Raw genomic sequence first — 20,030 nt, forward strand, 5'->3', positions numbered from 1 at the left:
TCATGGGGACTGGAGGACAGGCGAGGTGCTAGTAGTAATTGAGTGGGCAGCGTTGATGTTTTGGTTTAAACAGAGGTTTAAAGTGTTTAAACATCCAAACATGTTTCACGCTTTTCTCATCTGGGGTTTTTCTTATTCTTCTGCCTGCTCTTCCTTCTCCCTTTTTGCTAAGTCCTTTGCCGTTGTTTGCATTTGCCAGAATTCCATCCTCTGTTTGCTTTCCTTCTCCCTCTGCACAGATCTGTTTCTTTTCTGTTATGTAGAAACACAGTTATCGAATTTGAGCCTGTACCAGAATCTCCTGGAGGAATGGTTAAAACAGCTGATTCAGAAATGTTTTGTTGTAGGTCTAATAAGCCCCAGGTGATATTGCTCCTGCTGGTCCACAGACCGCCCTTTGAGAAGCACTGCTGTATGATGACCTCGTAGTCACTGTCTCCCTCCTGTCAGGCACTCCTATCATGAAACATTAAATGATGGCTGGGGTCATGTGAGGAACTTTCCCCAACATCAGTGACTCTATAATAAGCCGATAGGCATAATGAGTAAAACTAGACATGCCTGCAGACAAGAATTGTAAGGAAGAGGTTGTCCTTGATGAGCAAGTTCAGTTACTCAACATGGCTGATATTAAGTATTCAGCATACACGTCAAGTCTTTTGATGAAAAGATGACCCTGAGCAGATATTTTGTTAGCATCTGCATCATGGCATAACTGGGACTTGACACATTTCTTTCTAATTCAACTTCAAAGTATGTATTGAAGGCCTATGATGTGTGAGGAACTGTGTGGATTGTTCTATGGTAGATGCACCTGTGTATGGAGTAGGCACCTGACCATGAGAGCTTAAGCATTTCCTGAGAATGGCCCTGCATGGCAGACACACCTGAATGTGTGTTCACAGTTCTGAGCATGGCCAACTGGAGATACATTCCTAAACTATGATGAACATCTGAGCCCCCGGCTTGTCCAGTGGGATGCTTGCTATACAGGGGATTGAGGCCCTTTGTTTTGGGTTGACTAAAGGTTGCCAGGTGGAGATTGTTAGGGAAAGGATGTTAAGTGAAAATGCTATATGAACGATATGCTTTTTATAAGTGGTGGCAGTTCTACTGTCCAGCCTACCATATCTGTATGTAAGTTCCCCTCAATGAACCCCATATCTCATGTGCTGGCTCAGGGCCTCTTTTTTTGCCTCTCAGCCCTGGTGCCACCCCTTATCTCAGCTCACTGCAGCCTCTGTCTCCAGGGTTCAAGCGATTTTCTTGCCTCAGCCCCCAGAGTAGCTGGGATTACAGGTGTGTGCCACCATGCCCAGCTAATTTTTGTATTTTTAGTAGAGACAGGGTTTTGCCCTTTTGGCCAGGCTGGTCTCGAACTCCTGACCTCAAGTGATCCACCCACCGTAGCCTCCCAAAGTGCTGGGATTATAGGTGTGAGCCACCGAGCCCAGCCTGATATGGAGATTTAATGGTTTCTATCCACAAGAAATCCAAAGCCATTAGTGTCTGATGGGAGGGAAAAAGTGACTACACGGTCATTATGCAGCAGTGATGCTCAAAGGCTGGTCCCTGGACTAGCAGCAGCACCTGTGGCTTGTTAGAATTCAACAAGCATTTCCTGCAGAAATCTCTGGGGGTAGAGGGTCTGCAAGCTGTTTTGGAAAGGAAACAGGTGACGGTACTTGTGCAGAGGGAACTGTAAAGAGAACAGAGTGCGGGATTCGGGCAAATACCAGTAGGGAAAGAGGCCTGGCAGAAGAGAGAGGAAGAACAAATAGAAAAATAGGAGAAAAACCAGAAGAGGAGAGCATCTCTACAACAAAGGCAGTTTTGAAGACCATTTTCAAAGAGAGTGAATGATGCAGAGAGGTCAAGTTTAATCTGGCAGAGAAGCAGGAGAGTGGGTCTACAGGAGTAGCTTTAGAGGGAGCAGGATCCATGGAGCAAGCAGGCAGAGAAGAGGCAGGGGACAGGCTGCAGGGGCTGGAAACTGCATGGAAAGGGCAGATGGGAAGCCAGCAGAATGTCTCACACTTTTGAGATTTGCTGCAATGAATGTGATGAGGCTTGGTGGCTGTTGGAAAAAGAAGGGGCAAGGGAAGTCTTTCAGGATGAGACAAACCAAGAAGTGCAAATTTGTGCAAAGAGGTAGTGTCTTTAGAAGGTGAAAAGGGAAAGAATCAAGCACAGAGATGTAAAAGAGATCAGAACAATATATTTGCTGAGATAAGAAGGATAGAGAGAAGAATTATTTTGATGAATAATTTTGAAATACCTATACTTGCCAGGCACTGTTCTCGGTGTAATAAAATAGACAAAGTGCTTGTTCTCCTGGACTTTCTAGTGAGGGAAAACAGACAATAAGCAGATACATATACAATTTGTCAGGTATTCATGAATGCTATAAAGATTAAAGTGGCAGGGTGGGCTGGCTCACGCCTGTAATCCCAGCACTTTGCGAGGCTGAGGCAGGCAGACTACTTGAGGTCGGGAGTTCGAGACCAGCTGGACCAGCATGGTGAAACCCCATTTCTACTAAACAACAAAAATTAGCTAGGTATTGTGGTGCACCTGTAGTCCCAGTTACTCAGGAGGCTGAGGCATGAGAATCACTTGAGCCTAGGAGGTGGAGGTTGCAGTGAGCTGAGATGGTACCACTGCACTCCAGCGTGGGTGACAGAGAGAGACTCTACCTCAAAAAATAAAAATAAAAAAATAAAAAAGATTAAAGCAAGGTAAGGAGAATTAGAACAACAGGAAGATTTGCTACTTAGGATACAGCCACTTCCCTAATAAGGCAGATTTTCAGCCAAAAGGGGATGGCAGGGAGGGAGTGGGCCATGCAGATAGAGGTCAGAAGAGAAGTTCTAGAGGGACCAGCAAGTGCAAAGACCCTTCTGCAGGAGTTGCTCTCTGTGTTTTAGGAAAAGCAAGGATGCCGCCTGCCTGCAGTGGGCTGAGCAAGGGGAGAGGTGGCGGGACATATGGAGGCGACCATATGCTGAGAAGCCGTGAAGACCACAGTCTGGACTCTGTGCTGAGTGAGCTGAAAAGGTGATGGAAAGTTCGAGCGGGGAAATGACAGGGGTATGAGTTAGTTTTTCTTCTCCATTTTAAAAAAGGTAATTTTGGCTTCTGTGTGGAGAACAAACTATAAAAAGGCAAGGGCAGAAGTGGGGAGAATATTCAGGAAGCTACTCCAGGAATCCAGGTGAGAGGTGATAGAGAGAGTAGTGGCTGTGTGAGAAGCGACCTGATTCTGGATATATATCAAATACAGTGTGCATGAGTTGCTGATAGAATACGAAGGTGTGAGTTCTGAGAGAAAGGGGGAACTCCAGGGTGGGTAAAGCTATTGGAAAATTTTCAGACGTAAGGGAAGAAAGCAGTGAGTTGAAACTATGATGTCTTTAGTGTTTAGTATGTATCAAGCATCATGCTAAGTTTCTTGTCTGTATCACATCACTTAATTCTTCTAACAACCTTAATTTACAATGAAGGAACTGAGGCCAAGAGAGGGAAGATGACCTGCCACTCATGGAGCAAATGTCGGGCCAGGCACCGCTACAGAGCACACTCTGTGAATTAGCCACATCCTACAACCTCTGTCTTCTCTGAGAAATGGAAGTTTACCCGGAGCTGGGGAAAGAAGGTATAGGAAGGTAAGATCAAGATTGGGAATTCAAAAAAATGTTGACTGATCACTTGAAAAATGTTCATCAAAGATTTAAATATGAGTAATAAGATGATTTTTGACAATGCTTTCATTAGGGGAGTCGATGTGGTTTGGGGTTCACCCTCCTGAGGCTATGTGTGTGATGTCTAGACAAGAAAATGACTGAGCTGTGATCTTTCTAGACCTTTCTAAAAGTCACCTCAATCACTGAGTGATCCCTTCTGCTGCCACAACTGATGTGGAACAAATTCCCTGCTCCCAGTCCTATGAGGTAAACATCCCCATGATCTTATTTAGCATAAACATTGACCTGAAGTGGAGCAGGCTGGCAAGATGGAAGTTGAGTCATGACATATTTATTAACCTGAGTACTGAGTCTGACACTCAGAGGAACACCAAAATAATTTAAGATACATTTCTTGCCCTTAAGGGGCTTACAACATTGGCTTGGCTGAAAGACCACCCAACATCCATTAGGATGGAGAAATCACATCTCCACTTTTGGGCCCACTGCACTACTCAGAGTGACAGGTCAGGAGATTAAAAGGGTCTTGGTGCATATGGAATGCACACGCGGCCTGTAGCCCCTCAGCCTGTGTGCATTACCTCCACAAGCAGCCTGGCTGCAGAGTGAAGGTGGCTGTTTGTGCATAAACATTGTCATTTCACTGGGACTGCTATTTCATCTTTGAACCTTGGCATCAAAGGAACACCGACCTTATTCCTGTAGCTTGCCTTTCTTTGAAGCATATGGCTTTGCATTGCAGATTAAAGTGAAGACATTCATCAAGGAACAGATCTGGCCAACCGCTCTCCAAAATGAACCCGAAACAAAGCTTTGAAAGGCAATCACAGTGGCATGGAGTGGGCTGAAGATGAAGGCTCAGAGACCGGCTCTTCTTTCTCAGATCCTAAAAGGCAGCTCTTGCATGACACAGTGCATCCTTTGAGCTCTGGGCAACTTTACCCTGAGAGTGAGTCTATCTCTGCAGAAAGGGGTAAGCTAATGCAATATTCCTAACCTGTCCTGCTCATTTGATTTAAAGCAGGCATTGTTGCAAATGAGGCTAGTGTGGTCATTCACAGTGTGCCTTTGAATGCTTCAAAAGATGTGTCAGGCAGAACCACCTGAAATTTGGCTGATAATTCTGTCACTTTTCTTTTTCTTCTACTTTCCTTTGTTTGTTTCTTTAAAATAACATGTCCTCTATTTCTCCCTCATTCTCTTATCTTGCCTCTAAAAAAACCAGACCATACACATAGCAGTTTCTGTTTTTTTTTTTCCTCCCTTAAGATGACAAGAGGAGTAAAGTGAGAAACTTTAACTGTGAGGTTAAAAAAAATAACCAAAGAATTCTTTAGGTATAAGGTAAGGAGAGAGAAGCAAGGGAAATGTCTCCTACCTCAGGGGAAGAAAAATTGATGGCAGATGATTACTGAGGGGCAAATAATCATGTATTTAAATATAATTTTTCTGCAGATCTTCTATTGTGATTAGATCAGCAGAGCAACTTCTGTCTGTGATGAAGAGGTAAACCAATCCAGAGGAGGGAAAGAAATGATTGTAAAGTTGCATACATATAAAGCAACTGATTTGGATGACATATACACCAAAGGACCCCAGAAATGAGTGAAAATTTTTGTTGAGACATAGGCTAATTTCTAGTATAACTTTTTCCTAGTCACTTATCTTTAAAACAAGACCAAAGAATAATTCTAGTCATTCTGAGACAATTCACTTAACTTGCAATTTTGCTTAAATCTCAAATAACTGAATTTCCATTAAGAAACACTTGAAGTTTAAGAAGGAATTAATATGGGTTTGTGGGAAGCCAGTGGTTCCAGACCAGTTTTTTCATACAGTGGAAAGCTTATGTAGGAAAAGATGACACTCTATATGGCTTCAATTTTAAAAGGTTAAAAGATACCTGTTTAGGACAGGCACAGTGGCTCACACCTGTAATCCCAGCACTTTGGGAGGCTGAGGTGGGTGGATCACCTGAGGTCAGGAGTTCGAGACCAACCTGGCCAACATGGTGAAACCCCGTCTCTACTAATAATACAAAAAATAGCTGGGCATGGTGGCAGGTGCCTGTAATCCCAGCTACTTGGGAAGCTGAGGCAGGAGAATCGCTTGAGCCAGAGAGGTGGAGGTTGCAGTGAGCCGAGATCATATCATTGCACTCCAGCCTGGGTGACAGAGCAAGACTTTGTCTCACATTAAAAAAAATCCCAGAAAATAAAAAAGAAAAAAAGAACCCCCCCCACAAAAAAAGGTACTTGTTTGTCCAATATCTGTATCCCTTAATTTACCCCCACCTTTTTTGGGGGGTATGGCCATATGACTTGTTTTGGCCAACAGATTGTAAGCAAGGTGATAAGTGTCACCGCTAGACTGACCCTCCTGTTCTTTTTACCTGGGTAACCATGGAGGCCACATGTTGAGATTATCATACCTTAAGGTAAAAGCAGCCTGAGTCACTGCCTTCATGGATGAGCACTGTGTAGAGAGCTGACTGATTGGTATTAGATATGATGCAAGTAAGAAATACCTTGGTTTTGCTAAGCCACTGAGATCTACAGGGTTAATTTGTTATGGTGGCAAAAATTCCCTTATCCTGACTAATCCAGGATCTTAGAGGACATCTAGTCTTACTTCACTTCTGTCATAAGGATGCTTCCTACAGTATCTCTGAGAAATTGTTCAAATACTTCTTGATCACCTCAGGAATAACAGCAAATAAGAGTAGCAAGCAATTATATAATACATACTAACAACTGTCTCCAGACACAATGTTAAATATTTTATACAGATTAATTTACCTACTTCTCACAAAAACCTTGACTCATAAATATTATTTTTCTCACTTTACAACTGGATGAACCAAAGTACAGGGAAGTTGAGTAACTTGCTTGGGGTTGAACAGATAAGTCACTTGTCAAGGCCACACATGAATGAATAGTATCACTGGAGTCAGATCCAGATGGCTACCTTCAGTCTCATACCATAGGGCCTTCCTAGACTGGACTGCCACTTTCTTTTCACAAAGACCAATCAATAAGATGCAGATACATAACACCAAAAAGATAAGCCTGGAGGGGATCCTAGAGATCAGCCAATCATTGCATTTTAAATGGAAGAAACAATATCCTCCTGCAGGCCTTTACCTAGCTTTAGTGAAAAAGAAAAAGTCCTGTCTTTCAAACAAAAGTCTTGGGGAGTGCTAGGGCTCAGTAGAAGGGCCCCAGGGGTCATCAATATGGGGGTAAGTGAATATACTACTTTTACTAGATCAGGCTTGTTCTAATCTGTTTTACATAGTAGGCTTCTGGTAGAATCTGTATGTGAAGAAAGTGTTCTGCTGCTTTAATAATATTGAAAACTGATGGAGTTCCCCATACTTCTATTGAAATAGCAGGTTTGGAGGGTTGCCTTAAACAGTGCAGGACTTCAGGCCAGCTGGGAGGTGAGGTGAGGCACATGGATTGTACAGTCTGGTGGCCAGGATAAATTGCTACTTCCATAAACGTGCTGCCCAGCTTCCCTGTTAGCAAGAACTGCCTTATTCAGCACTGTATCCCCTCTGGCGTGTGACATGTGGTAGAATCTCTACAAACCATCTCTGCAAGACAGAGGGAGAGTTCCAAGAGGCTTTTGTGAAACAGTTTTTCAAAAAGAGGATTAATTTGGGTTGAGCAAAGTAGCACAGTTTAGCTTTGGTGACCCACTGGCAAAGAAATGGCTGGAAAGTTATTGTATTTTGTCTATATATCCTCAAATGGCCAGCGGTGGCCTTCCACTGCCCAACCTCTGGCTATAAAAAAATAAAAGGATTGAAAAATTGGATATTAAATTGACTACTTTGGTCTTAGGGAAACACAAGTGACACCCCCAAGCAAGCACAGGCAAACACGCGCACAGACACACACGCACACACACACACAATATTTGCTTCACTTCAACATAACTGATTACACAAAACTATCAGTGAGGTAGATTAGAAAGTTTTCTTTGCTTTAACAAAGGGTTTTTGTGTGATGTGGTAATGGCACATGGTAATTTATCACATGGCTTTATTTACACATAGGGTTCCATAAGATAAAGTTGTGTATTTGACAAGTGGGGAGATTGATGAAGCAGAAGGGAGACAGAGAGGTCCAGGAGCTGTGCTCTCTGCAGATCCTCTTACCTTGTGTGGTCCCATCCAGTCCCATGATAAGTTTTAGTGATCTGATGATTTGCTCTGCTATCGGTGGGCTCATGGATGTAGCATAAACAGCACTATGAGAGTGAACCCGTAAATAATCCACGAGGTCCTTAAATGAAGAGGAGAAATCCAAAAAGAAGGCAAATAAATCTCAACACTGGTGATGGGAATTACATCTAGTCTCATACCCATCCTCATAGCAAAAGACATTTGATCTCAGCTCAAAAGATGAATGGGGTCCAACTTTGAATGGGTTTCACCAAAGTATTTATTTTTTTATTTCTTCATAGTCTCTCCTTCAGAAACCTAGAATCTACAGAAAAAGCAGGATCTGCAAGCTTGGAGTTGAACTTTAAGGCAAAACCAGATGTGCACAGAAAAAAAGGATTCCTGAAGCATTTGTTGATTACCTACTATGTGTGTGCACTGACTTTGTGTTCAGTGCCCAAAGCATACAGTATGTGGTCCTTGCCCTTGAGAATATTACATGCGATTGTGCCCATGAACAAGCATGGTAGAATAAGTCACAGTCCATGCAAACCAGGACATGTAACAGGGCTGCAAGATGCAGAGGAAAGAGAGAGAGAGTCCTTCTAGCTGAAGTAGGTAGAGAAGTTTCCAATGAGGAGATATGATTAAGTCTTGAAGAATGAAGATACTTAAGGAGGAAAAGAAAACATGGGGGGAGGGTGGCAGAACAGACAAGTTGAACAAAGGAATAGAAGCAAGAAAGCAGAAGGCATGTATACTAGAGTTTACAAAAAACAGCTGTAATTCTTTCACTGTCTGTACCCATGCATCTTTGCAATCCAACTTTGCAGCTCAGAGGTGGATTAATCTGGGCTGGCCTTGTGACTTTCTTTGTCTGGTAGTATATGGTGGAGGTGATGGTGTGGTGATTCTGAGTCTGTGCCTCAAAATGCCTTGAATGCTTTTGTCCTCCCAGAACTCTGTAGCTGCCATATGAACGAGCCTGAACTAGCTTGCTGGTGACAGCCATGTGGAATAGAGAAAGACCATTCCAGCTGAAGCCACCCAGGCCAACTAGTGCCTTGCTGCCTCAGCAATGGACTGTCATACATGAGCAAGCCCAGATGAGACCAAAAGAACCCCTCAGCTGAGCCCAGCCCACAATGTTGATGGACAGAATTATAAGCTGAATAAATGGTGGTGGTTTTAGACACCAAGTTTGGGGGTGGTTTGTTACACAGCAAAAGCTAATGGATGGAGCATGATTGGAGGACAGCAAAGGACAGCTGGAGTAGAGGCTTGTGAGAAATCAAACCAGTATATAGGTTAGGAGCAGATGAACTCTGGTTATGCCTTGAGCAGCAGAGAACTATTGGAATTTTGTGTATTTTGCGTGACACTCTTTGGAATGCTGAGCCGCTACAGAATGCTGGTCTTCGGTGGTAGGAGCCATTTTTCACCTGCATGCCTGACTCCTGGGGCCAAATGTAAGGTCCTAAGTGAGCTTGCTGAAAGCCCTAAGAAGGTCCAGTAACCTAATGCCGCAGTGGTGAGGGCCTCGGAGCTGGTGTCTGCATGTGCTCAGTTGGATTGCAGAGACCCTTCATCAGCCCACCTACAGTGTCTCCTCGCCTTGGGACTCTCAGGGTGTCCTGCAGAAAAGCTAATGAGTCGATGACAGCCCTCTGCATTAGCAGTGGGGTCTTTAAAGGATCAGGTGCCTTCTTTTTAGAATAATGGCACAGCTTAGAATCCCACTTAGGCCGATGTCTTTGCCTGTGTCTTCCTTCCTTATGAAGGTGATCTGGAAAGAGCTCTTGGGAATGGAGATCCTCTGCTTTGGGGTAGGTTCATATCCTCCCCACCCTCCTTCATGAGTCACATTCATCCCCACCTGCGAGCCTGGTCCTGTTCCTGCCCCTCACTTTTCCATCTCTCTTGGGTATGTGTGGGCATGGTTGCTCACAAGCATTTTCATCATTCATAGTTTATCTTCCTCAGTACAGTGCGTGGCCTGCCTTGCAGTGGTTGGTGAAGGTTAAATTAATGATGTGATGACTCTACCTGGTCCAAGAGAGGAACCAGGGTTCTGCTCTGTCATTCCTGCCTTCTTGAATATGTCTTTGATTCTGAATCCTTTCTTCTACCCATCCTTCTATGACTCCCTTTTTCTATCTTCTCCTTCACTTAAAACTATTCCTTCTGTGTTTTTGTTTCTTCCTTTCTTTCTAGCTTTCTTCCCATCCCTTCCCTTCTACTCTGGTTCCCTCTCTCTTTTCATTTTAAATTTTTAAATTTAAATCCTTTTTTTTCTCTGTATTTCAAAGTATTCCCTCCTCCCCTCCCTCCTTCTCTCCCTCCCTCCCTCCTTCCTTCCTCTTTTCTTCTCCCCCTCCCTTCCATGTTTCCTTCTGGCAAGTATACACCAATAACTTTCTCCATCCTGGTCACATGTGGGAGTCCAAGAGAGGAGGGAGGATAGAAAGGGACCATAAGGCTAGTCCCTGGCGTCCATTATCCATTTATATACATAAAATGAAGTTTCTGCTGATTGTTTTATTTGGTGAACCTCATGTGCATGATGCTGTCCTGACTGAATGCATCAGCCACAGGGTATCTGGGGGGTTCACTTTGGAGCATTTGAGGTGCCTCAAAGAGACAGCAGTAGTCATTTCCCAGAGTAGCCGCAGCCAGGGCTGTCCTTCTCAGTTCCGTGTTTCGTGCTCCTGGGGAGCAGCATCAAGGATTGTTTTTCTCTATTCAGAGTGATTATCTCCCTACAGGATGCTGGGGAAGCCAACCAGGAGAGGGTGGGTGGGTCTGGGAATTGGATGATGGAGGCTCAAGTGGACGTGTGTCAGGAACAAGGTGTTTCAAGGGTGTGATCTGGCCATGAGGGATGGGGAGATTTGGATCGATGCAGAGGAGCAAAAAGGCATGGACCCATCCTAAGATTAGAATAAGAACGGCATCTGATGGGCACAGAATGGAAGTGTCAATTGGGAGGAGAGGGAGAAGCCAGTGCTTCCGAGACAAGGGGATGAGGAGCTGTCCCCTTGGAGGGAGTATAACTCAGGAGTTACAGCGCAGCCTCTGGGGCCCAATAGTTTGGATTCAAGTCCTGGCTTTGCCACTTACCGCTGTGTGACTATGGACCAGTTACCAAATCTCTCTGTGCCTTAGTTGGCCTCTCTGAAAAATGAGATCATAGTAATACCTACCTCAGAGTTTATGAGGATGAAGTGGGTAAATACATACATAAGATGCTTAGAAAAGCATGTGGTGCACAGTGGATGCCTGATACAGTTGGTGATTATTGTTAGTGAATGGCTGATTGAAAGATTCTTAGAACTGGGAGCCTGGGGTGAGAGGAGGGGAGCAAAATATAAAAGCTTTTTGGAATATCTTTGTTTCAACTCCCTCATTTTGCACAGGGTTACATTCTAAGGTTGTGCAACTACATACTGGTAGACCTACACATCAAACCAAGCTTTTTTAGCCCGGCTCTTCCTCCATCCTTATGGGGAGGCGTGGCAGTAGCAGTGAAAAGAAAGGAAAAGGGAGACATTTTAAATAAGGGAGTACCCAGACTTGATGACATGTTGAATGACCCTGAAGAGATAGTAAGGCTAGAAGCTAACACCATTGCTGATATTCCCTGGTGGCCTGAGGTTCCATTTTAAGAAGTTTGTATGTGTTAATACATTTAAACTTTATGATAACTCTTTCAGGAAGGTACTGTTGTAATCCCCATTTTATAGGCAGAACAACTGAATAATCACAGAGAAGTTTATATAATTATTCCCAAAAGGTGATAGAACAAGGATTTGGACCTAAAGAAGCTGGCTCTGGCACCCCAACTTTGGACCAGACTTCTCTACAGAAGAGCATGCGTGGTGTGGTATGAGGGGGTCCAGGAGAGCACAGACCCCATCGCCACTCTCCTTACCCTGCAGTGCTTTCTCTAACCCAGAGATTGTTCCTCTATTTGGAGGGGGTGAGAACACCTGACCTACTCATCTATATGGTACTAAACCGCAGATTGAGTCACATTGGTCACAAAATATTTCAAGTCTATCTCTCTTGTTTCTGTAAATGGCACTGAAATCTCCTTGAGAACAGGGATGGAGCTATACACTTTGTTTTGTTTTGAGATGAAGTTTCACTCTCGTTGCCCAGGCTGGAGTGAAATGGCATGATCTCAGCTCACCATAACCTCTGCCTCCCGGATTCAAGCAATTCTCCTGCCTCAGCCTCTCGAGTAGCTGGGACTACGGGCACCCTATACCGTGCCTGGCTAATTTTGTATTTTTAGTAGAGATGGAGTTTTTCCATGTTGGTCAGGCTGGTCTCAAAACTGCCAGCCTCAGGCGATCTGCCCGACTGAGCTTCCCAAAGTGCTAGGATTACAGGCGTGAGCCACCATGCCTGGCCTACACTTCTTTTAAAATCCATAGTGCTGGATACCTAGTAGTGGCCTGCTAAATACTGACAGTCTAATGGAAAGCAGAGGGGTTTTAGAGACAGAAGAAAGATGGCCAGGGGCCTCAAAGCATAATAGAGTATTACTCAACTGCATTCTTAGGGACAAGTGTAGCAATTGTCTCTTAGCTTGGGGGTAATCACTGACAAAGATCAGACAAGGAAACAAAACAAAACTTCCTTTGATCTTGAAAAGTGCTCTTCCCAATGTCCCCAACCCTGATTCACAGATTGAGACATTTTTTTAAAGTCAAGGTCATGAGCCTTCTTAGTTTGAATAAATATCTCATCAGAGTAGCATCAGTCTCTTTCAATGTTAAGACTATCTTGTCCACAATTTTACTTTTTTTTTGGACTGAGTTCACTTTCTCTCAGGGTCTGGGTTTGTGGATGGAAGTTTATTTGCTTGTGTGGTTCAAAAAATGGAGCTTTTTGGGTAACTTCTGGAGAGCATCAGAAAGAGCCTTGATTCCTGGCTACTAATTCCTCCTCTTGTTCCCCCGTTGGGTGCTATAAGCCATGAGTTAAGAGGTGGCTTTGGTCTTTTGCAAGGCGAGTCTGGGTCATGTCTTCTTCAGGGTGGGTTAGAGGTCTCCTCATACTGAGGTTTCCAAGTCATTTTGGAAGTTCAAAACCCTTATTGTTTTCTCTATCCATAGGCCTGAAGTTCAAGGACAAGGGTGGCTTTTTGGGAAGAAATCAGACAGGAGACTCGTTGAATAAACATTTTAGTGCTCATTCCCTGACCCCGGCTTACTTCAAAGGGATGTTAAATCACAGCCAGGACCTAGCATGCAGAGTAGAGCTAGCTTTTCAGATCAACCTGCCTTTGACTGGCATGCAGGCTGCTGTGGCTAACACTCACTCGAAATGTGTCTGCCCTGTCCCACTTCCCTTCTTGAGAATTCCAGCCCCGAAATCTATCAGTTACAAAGGCCAGCATTGCTTCATTCATTTGCAAGTCTCTGGTCAGCCTGTGGAGGCTGTGGGAGCCAGTGTTCAGCGCCAGGCATGCAAGTAGACTCAAGATCCTTGGCTGGGGAAAAGTTTGGGGTTGGTGACATTGACCACATCTTCCCAGCAACAGGATCGATACAAATTTGAAAGAATAAAAATAAGAAACCTAGTCCCATCAGCTTAGGCTTTCTTTCAAAGAAGGCTTTCATGGCATGGAGCTCTGACAGCTGGAGAGAAGTAATTATCTGAAATTTCATCAGGAAGGTCTTGAAAGGACAGACTCCTCCAAGTTATGCTGTTCACTGTGCATCTACAGTGCCTCCAAACTCCAAGTGAGCAAAATAGCAAAACTCAGCTGGCTGTAGACAGACTGTTAGCAGTTTCACTGAGGTGGAAAGAGGGCATCACAGCCTGACAGAAACCTCCAATTAGCAGAGGTGAATTTGTAGGACACTTTGTGAGGAAAAGCCTCTGAGGTCAAAATAAAACCTCTGTTTTCTCTGGTAGCATCATCATGCTAAACCACTTTCTTTCTCCTTTTTTCTAAATATATTTCACTACCTGACTCATCTGGTTGCCAGTATATACAGCTCTGACCTTGACACATTTAAGATTTCCAGAACCTCCTAGATACTGTTACTGGGAATACAGTCCCTCTATACCAATATTAACATCATTTAAAAAGAGAGTTAAGAGCCAGATGTTTTTATCTTTTTTTCTAGATTTTTGAGCCTGATTATTTTCAGGGTTTATTGAGAACCCCATGAGCACAGCAAAATTGAAATTAATACAGCTTCAGAAAAACAGCAAGTCTCAGCATGTATACTTCAGCTTTTTTATGGTTAATTTTGTTACTTTTGTATACACAGGCTTAGAATCTTAGCTATTTTGCAATATATACTAAATTGAGATATATACAGCAAAGTATCTGGAAGATTATTATTAATCTATCAACTATCAATGTATCTATCTCTATCTTAAAGTATTCGTCAGAGTTTGAAAACTGTACTCTAATTACTTCAACATATAAGTAGAAGTAGTTTTTTCAAAAAATTTAGTATTTGCCCAATTCTATGTTGTTTCAGTTAAAAAGCATAATTTAAACCAACTCAAAGTAAAAATTCCTCACAAAATTATCAAAAGTTCACAGGAATAAAATATATAATTTAACTTGAAATTATACATAATGAAAAATTAACATAATCAAAATAATTAAAGGTACAAAGGAACAGATATATAAGTTCCATTAAATCATGGACTCATTAGGCCAAAAGGAAGCCAGTTTATCTGGGTTTATCACAGTCCCACCAAAACCATTTCACATAGGTGTGTATGTGACTGATTCTTAAGTCTTCAGGGATAATACATGCACGTTCTCAAGCGCCCTCCTGTCTCCTGCTCACCGCCCAGATCTTGAAAACTGCTCTGTTTATCAATGTTTTGCATCTCGCTTTTTTAGGGCAGTAGAGCTCTGTGTAGGCTCACGGGTCTCTGCCAGACACGCTCTAATTCCTGCTGCCATCTAGTGGTAAATTTAGATACTGCAGAGTAACGTGAAGGGAAGAGAAAAGATGGGGAAGAAAAAGGAGGGAGAGGAAGGGGAACGAACAATGAGGCCCTCTGGATCCAAATATGCATAAAATGAGCGTTTTAAAAGGTAGTAAAATGAACAGATGTACATACTGTTTTTGCATCCTGAGTAATGTAAATAGTAGTAACTTTCACAATTGCTCAGTATCTCCTCCAAATGAATAGAAACTGTGTAGACAGGAGCAACTACACCTTAAACATACTCTAGCTGACGCCAGAATGGAGAGCATGAGAGAGAATCATGGTGAACTGGTGTTTACTTCTGCTAGTCGTGAGCCTTTGTTTAAGTGGGTATCAAATGAAGGCACTCTGGCGGGGCGGCGGGGGGGGAATGTGACATCCACCAAATTTGACAACATTTCAAGGATTGGCTTGCTTCAGTTTATTCAGGTGCCTTTGGTTCAGGAAACGGAGTTACGCTTGGTTAAAAATGTTGTAGTTTTTACTGCTGCTAATCACAAAAACCACAAGCTCACAGAGCAATGTAGCCAGGATCAGGTAGCTCCTAAATTCGAGACTCTGATCCTACTGCTTCGACAGTCTAGGAAGGGAACATTTAACTTTCACCAGATTTAGCTGAATTTTGTAAGATCCTGGGCATTTCCAATGGTTTTAGCATTATCCAGCTAGTTCCCACAGGTCAGGGGAGAGGGAATGAAAAACAATGCTTTGGGCCTGAAAGAAAGCAGTACTTATTGGAAGGGTAAAGACCACTTAATATTTTAAGCGTCTGTGCATTTCATGGCAGAGCCAGTGGCCAGAATTAAATCCGTTGTTTTAAATCATGAGCTTTCAGTGAGAGGACCGTTTGCGGCTGCACGTCTTCGTTTGTCTAATGGGTTTACCAGAAGTCTGAACTCTTGTTCCTGGTCATCACAATAGGTAGGGAAGCAGGGATTTTTGTTGATACCACTTGCATGCACTAGGTTTGGCCTGGTGTGGCATCCTAGGCTGAGCCAAGATCACTGTCACACTGGCTCTTTGGGACAGGTGTAGGTTTGTCTGAGATAGCTGTCAGAATTTGGACAAGGCTGTCCACTCACAGGTCAGACAGCTGGCTCCTTGATCCTTCAGACCCAGTTTTGAATACTGGATTTCTTGGATTTTCTTTGTCTCCTTCCTTTCCTTGTAAATCTCTCTCAAATATTTGTTTTCTTTTCACAAACCTCTTGGTGATATTGGCACTAGAATGACAGTACAAACACTCACTGAACAGTCTACTCCCAGTAGATGAAAATTTTTAAGGCATATAGATAAGATACTAGAGAATGGCAGGATTTGACCTCTGGTTTATGCAATATTATGGAAAGAATTGTTTTGCAGAGAAAATTTCTTAAAAGTACATTCCTGCCACCGTTTTAATTAAAACTCTTAACACCCACAACTTGTAGCATAGTATCAGCCTCCCTAATAACTAACATTTGCCTACTGTTGCTATTACCTTCCTTGTGTTTTTCAGTGCCACAAAACCCAAACTGCTTATAGTAATATCCCCTTATTGTAATATCCCCTTATCAGTTCTGTGACTTGGTATTCATTATTCTCTCTCTGTGTTAAATATGCTCCCCCCCACCATTATTTGTCTACACGACAGACATTCATTCTAAACCGTGTCCTAGATACTACTTCACCGAGTTAATTATTCCTCTCCCTGGTACTTTGCCCCTTGTGTACATGGTCAGTGTTGTCATTTTATTATAATGCGATCACTCATCACATGCTCCTCTTCACTATTCAAGGGAGCTCCGCAACATTCTGGGCCTTACCTGGCTGTGAAACCACTGTAGCCAAGCTGCAGTGATCAGCTGAGGTGTGGTGAACTGAATTGAAGCTATCATGAAATACAGAGAAGCCCTACACACTGCATCCCCAGGGTGCTCAGGTTTTAAACAGACATGAAGAGTCCCTCTCTTACCTTCCTTCCAGCTATGTAACCTCCTGAAGCTCCAAAGCTTTTGGTGAATGTACCCATGAGCACATCAACTTCGTGAGGGTCTAGTCCAAAGAACTCCGTGACACCCCGGCCGGTTGGGCCCACGGCCCCAATACTGTGAGCTTCATCTATGTAGAGGTAAGCCTTGTATTTCTTCTTTAGAGCTATGATCTGGGGCAGATGCACGATGGAACCTTCCATGCTAGGGTAGAAGGAGAAATGCTCATAACTAACAAATACCCTCCTGGGAAGCTCTGCCAGTTTCCCCATCAATACATCCTAGAAAGTCTACCCTGATGCACATCAGGGACAACAGAGATAAGCCATTCCTTTGGTCTGAAGGCAGGTTTTATTTGGCTGAGACAGCCCTCTGAATCTTGTAAGGCCACTTGGGCATTTCTGTCCTACTAGGATAAAATAATTTCAATTAGATGGATTTAAGTGCTTTCAGTTTCAGCTAATTCCCAAGCAAACAATCCGCTCACTGCATTATTGATCCAAATAATTTGTAAAGCCGGCTAGAGTAACTAGACTGACCATTTTGGATTTTAGATATTCTGCTAGAATAGGTGAAATTACTCTATGGTCATTCCCTTTATCTGCCTGGTATTGCCTGTTTGGCCAGGTCGGTTTGACCTAAACTCAGTGCTTGAATTGCCATAGATTAAAAAAGGGAATTAAAAAGACACAGAATTTTATTTAAGACGTCATAGCATTAATTAAAGTACAATAGGAAGTCTTAAAGACCTCTTGTTCAATACCCACTGCAAGTCAAAGGCTGAGGTGTCTCCTCTTTCTGTTCCTTTAGGGCAAAGGAACAGAAAGTTGAGTGAGCATCAGAATCCTCTGAAGCATTTGTTAAAACACAGATTGCTAGACTCCTGCCCCAGAGTTTCTGATTCAGTGGGTATGGCGTGGTCTGAGAATTGAATTTCTGCCAAGCTCCCAGCAGATGCTGCCACCAGTGGTTGGGGACCACACATAGAGGGCCACTGCTCTAGATGCATTCTTTTGTTTTAACCCAAATTTTATTTGTCACGATATTGTAAGTTGCAAAAGCACTTCAAGTCCTGTGATCTGGGGCAGATATATGATAGAAGCTTCCATGCTAGGGCAGAGGGAGAAATGCTCTTAATTAACAGATACCCTCTTGGGAAGCTTTGTTACATCCTCTGGCACAAAGGGAAAAAAAATGAAGTTTATGAATAAGTAAAGTTACAATTTATATTTACATGGCACCTCTAGGACTCAATGGATTAAAAAAATCGGACTCATTAGTTCTTAGAACACTTTGGAAGCTGTGTCTGTTTGCACACAATTTTGACTGTACTGACAGGCAAATTGTATGAAGACACACAAGACACACTCACCACACAAAGAAACTTGTCAGACAATTCAAGCAACCCTTTAAGTTGGTTCAAGAGCTCATTAATTGAATCAAACAGAGTTGAACTTCTGCTTCCCTCTCTAATTATCTATTAGATTAAATTTAATGTATTAAAAAATAAACTTAGGTGTTAGGTTGATTCAGTCAAAACAGTCCAGCTGGTTGTGTGCACAGTTACCCAGACCAACCCGTGTTGGTTTGGAGAGAGCATCGTGATCATTGGGTGCAGCATTTCTGTGTTTCACAAGGTAGTTTTGAGTGGCTGCGTTCAGATTTTAATGAAATAAAGGCCAAATAGGTTGTCTTTTCTTATGTAAGTTTGTGAGTTCATTACAACATGTTCTTAAATTAATTGCTGGTTAAAATTGTTTTCATTGAGAGGAAGACAGTCTGGCCATCTGACTGCTTAAGCGTACTAACTGTGAACTTGGGAAATTTATATGATGTTCTTTGCCTGTTTCCTCATATGTAATACAAACAGGACGATGGGCCCCTCTTCACAGGGTCTTTATAACAATCCCTTGAAATCACGCTTGTAAGCTACATGATCCATGATGGGCATTCAGTGAATTGTTATGGTCCTTAGGAGAAGTGTAGGAGGAAATGATTGCATTGAGTCCTGACTTGGGAAATTGGGAGCCCTTGACAATGTTCAATGTTGAATCTCATAGTAGTCAGGCATGTAGGTGTCGTGGTGGATGTCAGACATAATATGCCTCAGGTCCTCAGAATTCTAGAATTTTCTTCTCTTTAAAATGTTATAAGTTGGTAACACAAATATACCAAAAACCTGACTTGCCACAAACAGCCATTCTTTGTTCTGAAACTGAATTTGACAGGAGCCAAAGTTAATGTTCCACAGTATTTGCAGACACTGCAGGCAGCTAATTAACCATCTTTCCATGGGGCTGGACTAGCTGATGTTAGGAGCCTGCCCACCTGGTTTATATTTCTTCCTCTAAGATTAATGACTCTACAATACTGCTGACTTCTGGAGTTAATGCAGGGCATACATAGAGTCCTCGAGAGAACTCAACTTTTATAGAGTTATATTCACCCACACTAAGTTTTCATTTTCACAATATGATCAAATTTGAATTAAGCCTTTTCCCATAGTGGGATATTGAGTCTCGTGTAGCCATAAAAAGGCTATCTATGTTATTCACAGGAATTGCTGTCAAAAAACAGTGCCAAAAATGACATAGAAAACAAGAACAGCATTTTATTCTTTCTTCCTGAATGGAAGGTTGTGTTTTTCTTTCGACTTCAATAGGAGAAAAAAAACAAAAATACAACTGTAGCTACAGATAATTCCACGAGTTAATTTGAAGCTCTGTGCAGGGACTTGAATTATTTTTAAACCAGCAAGCCAGTGAATAATTCCTTTATGTCTTTTCTATTACATAATGTATTAGCTAAGTGACAAGCCTCCTTTTTGAAATCTCCCTCTCACCACCTTTCCCTGCACGTACAAACCATATTAGCCACTGGCAGGATTGAGAATTTAACCACTGGCTAGCTAACTCACATGGTGGAAAAATCTCCTTGGTAGGCCTAAAGTATAACCCAAAACAAGAAAGCAAGATGGAAAGAGAGAAAAAGGGAGTTAAGATCAATTAACAATAAAGTAACTACCATTTTCTTATTCTTTTCTTTATTTGCTTAAACCATAGAAATGTGGTAAGAATTTACCACTGAAGTTCTCAGTCCTTCAATTTACATTATTTTGAGGATAGGAGAATAGCTTACATTCTTAGAGTAAATGGTCATCTGAGACTACAGCATATGTGCATATGTTTATATATGTGTTTGTTTTGGAAGAGA

At 42.6% G+C, this 20,030-nt stretch overlaps 2 protein-coding genes across 2 annotated transcripts in view; one reads left to right on the top strand and one right to left on the bottom strand.

The window, feature by feature from the left end:
- The window catches only part of SPTLC3 (serine palmitoyltransferase long chain base subunit 3), a 158,440-nt gene that overhangs the window by 32,760 nt on the left and 105,650 nt on the right, over positions 1-20,030 (bottom strand). Inside the window, exons 8-9 of the mRNA XM_003933197.4 lie at positions 16,802-17,021; positions 7,870-7,996 (exon numbers count right to left, since the gene is read on the bottom strand). Coding sequence (XP_003933246.1) covers positions 7,870-7,996; positions 16,802-17,021 — 347 coding nt within the window. The remainder of the gene's footprint in view (positions 1-7,869; positions 7,997-16,801; positions 17,022-20,030) is intronic.
- LOC120367937 (uncharacterized) overlaps positions 16,868-20,030 on the top strand; it is a 769,718-nt gene continuing 766,555 nt past the window's right edge. The window contains exon 1 of the mRNA XM_039479820.2: positions 16,868-16,957. The gene's annotated coding sequence lies outside the window, so the exon portion shown is untranslated. The remainder of the gene's footprint in view (positions 16,958-20,030) is intronic.

Source organism: Saimiri boliviensis, chromosome 9 (genome assembly GCF_048565385.1).
Source record: "Saimiri boliviensis isolate mSaiBol1 chromosome 9, mSaiBol1.pri, whole genome shotgun sequence".
NCBI classification, from domain to species: domain Eukaryota; kingdom Metazoa; phylum Chordata; class Mammalia; order Primates; family Cebidae; genus Saimiri; species Saimiri boliviensis.